This window comes from Podarcis muralis, chromosome 3, assembly GCF_964188315.1.
Source record: "Podarcis muralis chromosome 3, rPodMur119.hap1.1, whole genome shotgun sequence".
Lineage (NCBI taxonomy): Eukaryota > Metazoa > Chordata > Lepidosauria > Squamata > Lacertidae > Podarcis > Podarcis muralis.
The window spans coordinates 63,244,922-63,257,268 of record NC_135657.1 but is presented as its reverse complement, the minus strand read 5'-3'; the positions used below and the strand labels follow the sequence as shown (position 1 = coordinate 63,257,268).

The following is a 12,347-nucleotide window of genomic DNA, read 5'->3' as shown; positions in this document are numbered from 1 at the left end:
CAAAAATAAAGAAAGAAAAAAAGAAAAGACAAAACAGTGACTATGAGGCCAGCCTCAAGTTACCCCAAGTCAGACCAGGCCCTCCCACATGGTAAGGCAAAAAGAAAGGAGAAAAAAAAGGGGTGGGGAGTAAAGTAAAATAAATAAATAAATTAAAAAGTTTAACATTAATCCATTCATTACCATTGACGGTAATGAAAACATGCCAAGGCATTTCACAGACAAATTCAATAGACTAGTGATCTAAGCAGCACATCTACCACCACCACTGCCGCCAACCCTCCAAAAAAGAGGGGAACGTTTGTCTGCCATAGGTTCAGGGTATATTTGAGGCTGGCCTTATAGGGGAAAAAAGCAATGCCAATATATATATGTATATATATATTTAAAGTCTCTACTTTTCAATTTTGAAACCTTTAAAGCAATATATAAATGATAGGAATATTAGTGCCCAATTAACCTAAAGCAATAATACTGAAGGTGGGGGGGGGGGGAATCATGATCTGATCCTCAACTGTTTTGCTTAGTTAGCTATAGCAAAGAAAAAGAGAAAAGAAAAGTGCAGGTTCTATGCAAAACAAAAGGCATTACAGCACAATACAGTACCTGCTTGTTTAGACCTAGCATATTGCAGACCATATCTCTGGAATAGGGCTGCTCCAGCACATACCGCAACAAAGCAGTCTGAGGCTCAAACAGATCCTTGAAAACAAAAACAAAAAAGCATACAAATGCCAACCCTTTTGACACAAAAACATTTAACAGCTGAAATTAAGATTCCCCATCCGATTAAAGCATTACCAGTGACAGACATTAAGCAGGCTCCCTTCTTCCCGCTAACATGACTCTTACTTCAGGTATTGCTTCCTCTGATGGCAGGAGTTGGGGTAAGTGATTTAATGCTCTAAGACTTAACAAGAGTCTTATTTCAGCTTATTGCCATAACTATTCTCCACCGACCCTGCCCAAATTATTACCTATCAATTCAAGAGTAGGCAATAAATGGCAGCGTTTTTAGATAGGTGGGAACGGAAGCTTTTCACAGAAGCAGAAACTCATCTTCTGTGATGCAGAATTCATCACCACCGGCTTCATTTCCCAACTTGTATGAACATTCTCGCTGTCTCTCTAGTCCTGCAGGTTATTTTATTCTTGCAGTCTTATTAGCATGCACTAAGAATATTTGGCTACACCTTCGATCACCTCCAACTTCACCACGGAGACAGTACGAAAAGGACCCACTTGATTTTCTGACTGACAGATATGAACAATGGGGCACTGTGAATATGGGGGGTGGGGAGGAGCTAAGGTGGTCCAACACAACTTACCTTTATGTACCGCTTGCTGAATTTATACGACAATAAAAGTGCAACACTTTTTAGCTATCATGGCGGCGGCTTGCTTGCTACTTTTCAAAATACCTAAACACCCCAAAGCGTTTCTTGTACGGATCCGTGAGACGTTTGGGCAAAACAGAGAACCAGAACAGCTGCTATTTCTACCAAACTATAAGGAAATGTCACCCCCAGGAGCCATTTTCCCTGGATAGCATTAGTCACTCCCTCCAGGAGGGTTCTGTTCTTTGGCAGAGTCCTCCTGTGACATCAAGAACAGTTGAGGTGGCAACACTTGCATGCTCACTAGGCAGAAATGCAACTTCCTATTATGGGTGAACCCTCACTGGATGTGCTCTGCGCAAGGAGCTTCTGAAAGCAGCTGGCAGCAATAGAGTAAAGCAGGGGACTACATTTATCAAGCAAGAATACTGGATTTGCCTGTATATAGTTGACACGTTCAATTCAATAGCCATGTGCAAGGAGCCGAAACAGGCTTTGATAGGGAGCCAACATTCCAGCTCCGTACCAGCCCTACTACTCCGGTGAAAGGAAGGTGTGGCAGGGCTTTGCTTTTGATTTAATGCGGCACTTCACAAATGCTCCAAGTGCACACAAGGCCCAGCGCAACTGCAGGGACAAGCCCCTCCCACCTTCACAACTCAAATTCCCGCACATCTTGCCTCGTTTCAAGCCTCCCCAAGGGCCAGTGCAAGGATCACTTTCTCACAAGTTTCCGAGCATTATGTTCAGGTACACACCCCTGCTTTATAAGCTCAGTAGGGTGGAGATTTTGCAACAACAAGAAAAACAACAACGATAACATACTCTCTTTTTTTAGGACCCTGAGAAAAAGCTGTATATTACTTTAGCAATCAAAACATGCAATCAATGGTCTAATCCTCAACAACATTTTAATGCATTCTCAAAATTGCATAAGCACCAGCACTTTAACCGGTCTACGTGAAAAAGTTCCACAAATTGTTCCCCCTCACATTTCCAAGTTAGAAATACGGCTTTCACATCTGTCACATGCACATATACCTTATCATATGGCAAAAGGCCTTTCAGTGGGAAACGAAGAGTTGTAGGATCCAGCTTCCATGAATTGCAAATAGCACCAGAGTTATTTACTACAGGAAGGAGGCTACATCGCCCTACATGTATTGGAAACCAAAGAGAGAAAACCATGAGTCACAAAGTATACCTCTCCCTAAATTTGCAAGGCATAAAAACCCTAGGATATTGTTAGCCAATTCTTTTTGTATACAATAGAAATACTAGTAATAGGGCTTTGATTGTTCCCTGCCTACAGGCATCTGCGTGAAGTTACCACAGATGCTGCATTTTTCAAGCCCCAGGATCAGTTTATTTATTTTATAAAAAATAATTGTATACCGCTGTATCGTAAAGAACTACCAGCCGTTTACAACAATATAAAAACAGAAGAGCAAATGATAAAATCAAAACAAGTTAAAAGGCAAAAAATATAATTAAAAACAAACAGCAGCAGACCATCGTGGGGGATGTACTCTTAATTGCCTGCATAGGTCTGGCAGAATAGAAATGCTTCCAGCAGACATTTGAAAGTTGGCACAGGAGGAGCCAGCTGAATCTCTAGTGGCAGGGTGTTCTACAGGACTGGGCCAATGACACTAAAGGCTCAGGTTCTCATTGTTCTCAACCAGGAGCTCCCACCAGCAAGGAGGACGCTGCATTCAGCACCAGTTGGCCCTCCCGAACAAGACCCAAGGGCAGCCCCACAGAGAGCACATTACAGTAATCCAGCCTCAAAGGTTACCAATGCATGGATGACAACAATCAAGCTATCCTTACCCAGGAACCTGGGTGTAGCTGGTGAACCAGAGGAAGCTGGTGAAAGGCACCATTGCACAAGTGGTGTCAACACTGGTTCCCACCACAATGATCAAGTTTTGGAGCACTGCTCTGCTGGGCAGACTATAATGCTTGATCCCAGAGACCACCAAGTGGCAGATTAAGGACACGCAGGAATCAGTGGCACATCTAACTAATCATCAGACAAGCTATCTGTATTTAAACATTATGGGCTAGAAATTGCACATTAGATCCTTCAGCTGCTGCCAACAAAGCTAACATTACATTGCTATATTTAGAAACTCTTACCACAGATGGAATTTATTCTCGCTGTAGGTCTGAAGGAATCCACGAAGTCCGATACTAGGTTGCCTAACAACTTAAAAAGTAAATAAAACTGGAAGTCAAATACCCAGTTGAATTTGCACCCAACAAGCAAATTACTTTAACCAGTAAAAAGGTAAAGGTACCCCTGCCCATACGGGCCAGTCTTGCCAGACTCTAGGGTTGTGCGCCCATCTCACTTAAGAGGCCGGGGGCCAGCGCTGTCCGAGGACACTTCCGGGTCACGTGGCCAGCGTGACAAGCTGCATCTGGCGAGCCAGCGCAGCACACGGAACGCTGTTTACCTTCCCGCTGGTAAGCGGTCCCTATTTATCTACTTGCACCCAAGGGTGCTTTCGAATTGCTAGGTTGGCAGGCGCTGGGACCAAACGATGGGAGCGCACCCCGCCGCAGGGATTCGAACCGCCAACCATGCGATCGACAAGTCCTAGGCGCTGAGGTTTTTACCCACAGCGCCACCCGTGTCCCTACTTTAACCAGTACTATGAGATTAATCCAAATGCTACAAATCTTCACCAGTAAGTTATCATAATTTGAATTAAGAACTAGGTCAGCAAAACTGGCTTCAGCCACTATTATGTTATTCAAAAAAGGGCAAAGCAGGCTTTAGCCTGCCTCCTTTCAAATGTCAACAACAACATTAACTAAGTCTCTTCACATTATGAACCTCCACTGTCCTTTCCTGTGTGCAAAGGAAGATAAACAAACAAGAGCAATCAGCAAACTTGCATAAGGGGAGAACTCTTGAGTGCAACACCAGACAATAGGATTATAAAAAGGAAATGACAGACACACACAATTTTTTTAATGATATATAAAGGACCTATTCTTCACAAAATGAAGATGCAGTGAAATAGGAAATGCAAAGCATTTCTGTAGTTTCCTTTACAGTATAATCGTTCTAGGATGCTCTACAGTAAGTCTCAAGGAGCGATTGGTCCGAGACTAAGCTTGCCTGGTTAAAACATCTGAGGTGTGTATTTGTGATAGTGACGAAATCCTTTTGATCAAGGGCTATGCTGCATGCCAAGTAAGAACCTGGCACACTGAACCTAGATGTCGTTTCCCTTCCCTTTGGAATAAACAGGTACCATACTACTCCAGGCTTTAAGGAAATGAAGGCATTTTGTCCTTTTAAATATATATCTTAAGCCTTACCCAATGTGGAAGTTTTCCTTCGGGATACAACTTTCGGATCTCTGTGACCGCAAAGTAGGCAGGTAATAAACAAGCATTCCTTTCCAAAATGTAGGCAACCACCTAGGTAACAACAAAGAGAGGAAAAGTGAAGAAAAAAAATTGTTTACAAAAATTAGAGAAAAGCAAGTGAAACACAGTGAAATGTTGCCATATGGAGCAATCCTGTTCATGGTTCCAGAAAGCTAGTCATACCCAGACATCTGCCTCAAATTTCTGTCTTCCTCTAGCCACCGAACAAGCTCAGTCTTCATTGGGTTGTCCTCCCTTACATTTTGGACTTTCATAAACCTTGCAGTTCCCCCAAGCATTTTGTACTTGTTTTATGAATGTAATTTTATTGTTGATTTTATGCTGCCATTTTGCCATTATATTTTTTCTTAATGCTGACAGTATAGAAATTTTTGCAAATAAAAATAAAATAAAGCATGGCACTATCTGCCTTCTTGTTTCTCAGTGACCTCATTCTGGCTCTATGGCCACCAGCACTCAGCACCTGTGTTTGTTATTAAGAGGGGACGGGACAGAATGGAATGGAGGGAAGGAAAAAACAAGGTCAGAATGAGGAGATTTGGTTGCAATGTTTCAGACAAACAAGTTTCAGCTTTAATTTTACATTCAAACTACGATGGGGTGCTCCGACATCTCAGAAGGCTAAAAATGGAATCGTTGAAAGGATGCTAACCATCTAGATTTTTAAAGCAGTTAGCACTCTTAGTTGAACACATTGAAAATACTATATCCAATATTAAAAAAATTCTTTCAGGAAGGCTGTGCAACAAGAAAGAATTTTTTTCTTCCAGGACATAACATTCTAAAGAACCACAGTGATTGGAACCAAACTTCATATTTTAATTCACTTTCTTCTTTTTTTAGTAGTTGCAATGCTTGCTTTGCATAAAGATTTGGATGTGTTGTCTGAATATCTCAAGAGACCTTTAAGAAAATATCCTGTCAAGAAGGTGCTGCAGATACACTACTATTGCACTCTGCATCTTACACACAGAGAATAACTTTCTCTAGTAGATGCATGTCAGATAAACTTTCTCAGAGGTCTCTTTTAAGGCAACCAAAGATTAATTGGCTTTTAAACCAAATTGAACGTGTAAATTTCAAATGCTTCCCCGAAGCCTTGTTTGACAGACGTCTGCAGTTTAAAATAACTTATTGTGTTATTGCATCCTGCATCACTTCACAACTTTACCTCTCTTGCTGCTAAAAGTTGCTGCACAACAGCAGAGCTCACTGTGTTGGGAATAGTTAGGATTTTTTCTAGGATACCCTTCAAAAGATCTCGCACACCCTATAAAAACACACACACACAAAATTATATAGATAAAATCTGGGAAAACATAATGTACATGTCTGAATTTTATAGAAACGGAAGATACACACACAGATATAGGATTTTCCAGTCCTTAGAATTATACTGATTGTCATCCACTTTCTTAAAGCAATGAATACCATATACACAGATTCATCCAATGGGTTCAGCTTCTCTTGCCGCCCAAATGAGGTTGCTTGTTAGAACTACACATTGTTTCCCAGGAGCTGGTAAGGAAAACTGTGTGAAGAAGTAAGCTACTGTGCATTGATTCCCCTGCTGGATGTTGGGTGTGAGTTTATCATCGTTGAATGCCTCAATTCAGCTATAAGGACTGTACACACAGCTTCCAATGCTGCACTGGAAACCAAAGTACAATGTTTGAAATATGGTCCTACAGATGAGATATGCATGCAATGATTATGACCCACATCATCACAGCACAGTTACTATGCTGATATACTCTGCACCTTTTTCGAGGTGATGATGAAAAGGCATGGCCCCTATCCACTGTTTGGATACTACGCATAATTATTCCTATGCGAATCCCACCAGTTTGGGAAACCCTACAATTCAAAGTAATTTTTGGGTTGTCAACCACCAACGGTGTTGGCAATCAGGAAATCTGGATTAAAAACATCAGCTCAAGTCCTGGAATCATTAAGTGTCCTCAAGAAGCAATTTTTCTATCTCTGTTTCAACTCTACTCTCAACAGATATAATAAATGATAGCCTACATCATACAATTATTGAATAAGGACAAGGTATAGCAAGGGCAATCCCAAGCCTCAGGATAAGGTAGGCATTAAATGTAAATAAACAACCTAGAAAACTGTTTGTAGCCTATAATAGCAATATAAAAAGCACAATGAAGTATTGCAACACAGAGATTTTTAAAGCCCATTACCTTGTAGTCTACACCACCGATTATTTTTTGGACAAGCTTAAATGTTAGAGACCAAAGCTGTGTCCTTTCCCACTCTAGGTTGTCAGAATTTAGCAGAGATTCACAAACCATCCTGGAGAAATTGAAAACAAAAGTGAGTGATGTATTTTCTAAGAGAAAGTTGTCAGACTCCAAGTACTAGTGCATATGAGGACAATCCTTAAGCACCCAATTTTCCATCATGCTTTTCCACAGGCCCAGTTTGTCTGGAAGAAACGTACCTTGGTGGAAGCAGCCCAGTCTCCACAGCCATTGCTAAACAGTCATACAGAAAAGAAATTCTTTTAGGACTATGCTGGCTATGTATGAACCTTACAATCCACTGAACACACTGTTCATGAGATTCCTGTAAAAGAAAAGATAAACATGTCAGTAATTCAGATTTCATAAACTTGAAAAGAGATTGGGAAGAAGTAAATATTTACAGTAAAAAAACCTCCAAGCAAGTATCTTTAATAATTCCTGTTTGTGAAGAGGATGGAAAAAGATTCTCAAAACAATTCTCTGGAAGACCATTCAGTAAAGTCCATTACTATTAGTCTAGTCAAGCAACACAGATTACTGGAAAGAAGGGGAGTTGGGAGACTGCTGAGATTTGAATTTGGAGTTGTTTCATAAGAACAGCAAGGGCCTAGGAAAGTACAGAATGGTACGGTGGGTTCTATCCTTCTTGCTATGCCAGCCACATGCTGGTGTAGCTCAGGGGTCCAATGGCAAGGCCCCTTGGGGGATCTGCAAGGCTTAGAATCAAATGAATTTGAAGCCTCCAATGGGCCTCCCTTACACTCCATTCTGGGGTCTTTCCCCTGTCTACTGCTGGTAGAACTGCCAGCAGGAGCTTCCTGGCCACTTGTGCAGAGCTAGTTTAGGAACAAAATATGAGTAAGTGGGTATCTGATAGAGGTGTATAAAATTGTGCAAGATGTGGGAAAAGTGAATGGAAAGAATTTTTTCTATCTCTCTCCTGACACTAGAACTCAGGGTCATCCAATGAAGCTGAATTCAGGACAGATAAAAGTACTCATTCACATGGTGCACAGTTGATGAAGTTCACTATCTCAATATATAATAATGGCCACAAACTTGGATGATTTTAAAAGGGAATTTGACAAATTAATTGAGGATAAGGCTATCAGTGAGTACTAGCTTTGATGGCTGTGTACTATCTATTGGAGGTATTATGCCTTTGCATACCAGTTGCTGGGAATCACGAGTGGGGAGAGTACTGTTGCATTTATGTCCTGCTTATGTGCCACAGGCATCTCTTGGGCCACTTGAGAACAGGATGCTGGACTAGATAGACCTTTGGTCTGATCCAGAAGGTCAGTGATCTTGTATTCTTATATCCTTGCAAAGCCCAACATATGAGCAGAAACCAGGAACAGCAGCTTATAAAGCAGAACTGGCTGGGTGGTGCACAGAGACCCTAAGACAACATTATGGCATCTTAAAAAGAAAACAGCACACCCTATTAATATGCTGAACTTCAGGACATGCCTGTGGCTTTTAACTACTGGAAGCTATCTGAGATCTCTAAACAGCAGAAATTCCACTCACAGAGTTACTGGCATTATTGTATAGAATTATGAAAACCTGATCTGTAACTTGATGCTTTGGGAAGCTTTGGGTGTTGTTTCTAAATAATGTCAGCAACAGATGGATTACTCACCTGAGAAAGATTGCTCCAGAACTGTCTAAAGGCTCCCAAGCAACTGATCAATTTGGTTCTCTCATCTTCAGGAGTGTCCATAAACATGCTGTAGAAAATAAAACCACAATTATTATTAATTTTTTTTTGGGGGGGGGCAGACGACACATTCCATCATCAGAAAATACAACAAGATGTTTGCTATCATGCAAGCAAATAGTTTCAGTGCACTTACCCAGGAAAGGCTTCCTCTATGACCTCTGTTTTCTACAAAGGGGAAAAAACAAAAACAAATCAAGTTATTGATGACAAACGAAACTTGGCTTCTCCCCTACATTTCCTCTACCCTATGTTAAATCAAAGGCTCCACAGTAACTGGGGGAAGCAAAGTCATCAACTAATCAAAAATGTAACTGCTGAAATGAAAATAAGCTACAAGAAAAATGAATGCTGAAAGATCCGGGCAGAAAGAGAGGCCTTAACAATTTTTATAGCTATACCCCACTTTTCAGACACTACTGGTTCCCAAAGAGGCTTAAAATAAAAATTCATAAATGAATATAATATATTGTTGTCAGTATCAGATGCTGAAAATAACAGAAGAAGGTTAAGTTCCCATATCTTGATGCTTTACTAATCAAACACACAACAGCAGCCTTAGACACTACTTGTAGCACCAGTCTGTCTCTGACTTTTAGTGGCCAACATCTGAAGCCTGTAGATTTGCATCCTGTATACCTTTACCAAAATATTCAGCTTGCTTCATCAAGCCTAGACTGTAGGTGTGGATTGCAGGGCCCAAGCAGCGTTAGAAACAGATATTAAAGCTAGGAGCCAAATGGCACCTTAAAACTAGGTTATGGGTGCAACAACAGAATGTCTAGGTGTGCTTTTTTATAACAAGAAGACAAAGCTGAAAATGAATGAATGAACTGCAGCTAAAATATTATGTTCATTTTTCATATGGTCTAGTTCTTCCCCTGCCCACCCTCCAATATTCTTAAGAGGGTCTCTTCTCCAGAGAGTAATTAGAAGTGGGGAGGCAGAAAAGGGTCCTCCTTTTCTTCCACTCTGCAGTTTTAATCTGAAATCTTAGGCGCAGTATTGCACCCAGAGATCAGAAACTGCTCGCAATAATGAAATTCCCTGTCGCAAAATGCACAATGGGAGTTTTGAACACTGAGTCCAAGAGATCCTACAGTCAAATAAAAATGTCACCTGCCAGTTCAGGTGTCCTCTTTTACACACACGGCCCAAGACTCACTGCTGCTGATCATTATATAAAATACTGTAGTATTTGGATAGAGATGAAACCAATTTACTCTATTCTGTGTACTGCAATTCCTTGGAGCTCTTTCTAGGTCTTCCCACTGCTTAAATATTTCCTATGTTTTTATATATGCTGTAAGCCGCTCATGGTGGCTGAGGAAACCCAGCCTGATGGGCAGGGTATAATAATAATAACAATAATGGTTGTTGCAATTATTATTATTATTACAGTGGTACCTCTAGTTGTGGACACGAACCGTTCGCACCCTGAAAAGTCCGCAACTAGAGAGGTGCTTCTGCGCAAGTATGAAGCGTGATAGTGTGCTTCAGCGCATGTGCGAACGCTTCTGCGTATACACTTCTGGGTTTGCTGCGTTTGCAAGCCAAAAAGATGCAACATGAACCTAACGCAACACTAGGCATGACTGTACTATAATAAAGTTCAGTAGATGTCATACTATATGACAGGGATGTCAAACTGGATCCTGTCAGTGGGTTTGTCCTTTATGTCCCTCACCCCATCCAAAGTTTGCTGTTAATCACATAGCATCACAATAATGTCAGGTGATCTGTGTTGGCAGTGAAAAAGCCTTAACAGTCAGCTGATCATCCAGGCTTGCAAAGTGCAATGCACAGTGCTATGCAAACTCCATCAGCTGATTGTCAGCACTCACAAAGAACTGCAAAGAACCACCTTTGGCCCAGCAAGGTCTTTACCTGTCTCACATCTGATGTCATATGTGACATCAGGTTGAGAGCTGGTGGCAGTGGCTTGGCCAAAATGGCCTCATGGGCCAAATGGGAAGGCCTGGTGGGCCTCTACCATTGTTACAGGATGAAGAACCAGTTAACTAGAGCAAAACTCCATCAGTTAGGGGTACTTCTTTCTCAAATTTTTCAAATGCTCCTAGGAAATCAGTTGGGAAACCATCAGAGTCTATTGCAAGAATCTCAACTAAAACATCCACAACATTCAACCTCTGCTTAAAAACCTCAATGGAAGGAAAGCCCGCCACCTTCCAAGGGAGTCCATTCCACTGTCATAAATTTTTTCCTGATATCTCCCTTTGGGTGCTCCTAACCGAAATCAGCACTGCTTTGTGAACCCTTCCCTTCAATAGATACCATCCAAAAAGCATCATACTCCAGCCCCAGCCTTCTACCCCAGAGACATTCTTGGCCTTACTACCACTCCACTTTCTCCACATGGTGTCATTATGTAGCCTTGTATTTAACAACCTGCAGGGCAAGCAGGAATTCCATGCAGGTGAGGGGGATGATGGAGGAGAGATGTATCACTCAATTCCTCTTCCACCCCCACCCCACTTGGTTTCCCTATTAACATGGAGGAAGAAAGGGGAATAATTTAATCCACAACCAGCATGGAAACGCAGTGGGCTTATTATTATTATTACCTTAAGAAGCTAGTAGCCTGTGCTTCCATGGTGGTTATAGAGTGGGCATCTCTCCACAACAGCCTGCATGGAAATGCTAGTAGCCTTACTGTTTTCTTTTTTAAAAGGGTAGTAGTCCTTATCCAAAAGCTGTTTTCAGGCATTCATCCAGGACACATGGAGGGCAAGAGTATGTAGATCAGGGCATGCTTACATGCAAGTTCCCGATGCTTGTAAGTACGATCAACCAGATATGTTTGCAAGTCCTTTTCAGACTTCCATGTTGAAAACACACACGTCAAGGTAGGTGCAGCAGACCAGCTCAGTAACATAGGAGTCAGGGCTAACATGTGCAGCCCATCCCTTTAAACCTTTGCATGCGTCCAGAGTGAATATTTTTGGGGTTGCCTCAAAGCGAAGCTCCCTGCGTTGTTCTTCTTGGGAGAGAGCGCCACTGGAGCTGCGGCCCTCCTTCCTCTCTCCTGGCGACCTGTGGCCCTCCGTGGATGTGACTGGCCTCCGGGTCCCCATCAGCCAACACGGCCGGTGGTCAGGGGAGCTGGAGCCCGGCAGCATCCACGGAGGGGCCCTTCCCTCCCCCGGCACCACTGCTGCGCTTCCCTTTCACGACACGGGTCTTGCCCGCCTCAGTCCTCCAGCGCCTTCCTTCCGACGACACGCAGCCACCCACTGTCCACGCGGGCCGCGAGAACTCACCACCACCTCCTCAAAGATGCTCTGCAGCTGCGTCTCCATCGGGACCGCCATGACGCCGGCGGAGGAGGAGGCCTCCTCTTTCGCTAGGAGCCGGCCGGAAACAAGGAAACTGCAGAGCGGCGCACCGGACGCCGCTTCCTTTCTTATCCGGGTCGCCGGCGCAGCTGCGGCGTTTCGGTTCCGGCACCGCGGGCTCCAGCCTGGCGAGGGAGGCGGGAGGCGGCGGGGCTCTTTCGGCTGGGCCAGGGATGCGAAGCCGGTCCCGGGTGGGTGGGCTCGAAAGGGAGGTCCGCCGAAGTTCCATGGAACTCGCTCTCAGGTAGACGGGCCGCCGCCT

General features: G+C 42.9%; 1 protein-coding gene across 4 annotated transcripts in view; it reads right to left on the bottom strand.

Moving 5' to 3' along the window:
• Positions 1–12,146, bottom strand: part of MED23 (mediator complex subunit 23) — a 42,833-nt gene extending 30,687 nt beyond the window's left edge. For 2 of the 4 annotated variants that reach the window (XM_028723431.2, XM_028723432.2), the window contains exons 1-10: positions 12,011–12,146; positions 8,866–8,897; positions 8,652–8,739; positions 7,204–7,328; positions 6,944–7,055; positions 5,917–6,015; positions 4,674–4,775; positions 3,480–3,549; positions 2,379–2,491; positions 607–702 (exon numbers count right to left, since the gene is read on the bottom strand). In XM_028723431.2, the coding sequence (XP_028579264.2) occupies positions 607–702; positions 2,379–2,491; positions 3,480–3,549; positions 4,674–4,775; positions 5,917–6,015; positions 6,944–7,055; positions 7,204–7,328; positions 8,652–8,739; positions 8,866–8,897; positions 12,011–12,061 (888 nt within the window). In that variant the 5' untranslated portion in view covers positions 12,062–12,146. Of the gene's footprint in view, positions 1–606; positions 703–2,378; positions 2,492–3,479; positions 3,550–4,673; positions 4,776–5,916; positions 6,016–6,943; positions 7,056–7,203; positions 7,329–8,651; positions 8,740–8,865; positions 8,898–11,138; positions 11,159–11,507; positions 11,721–12,010 lie in introns of those variants that run through there. The other 2 variants (XM_028723434.2, XM_028723433.2) reach the window with 2 other exon arrangements.
• Positions 12,147–12,347: the final 201 nt, after the last annotated feature.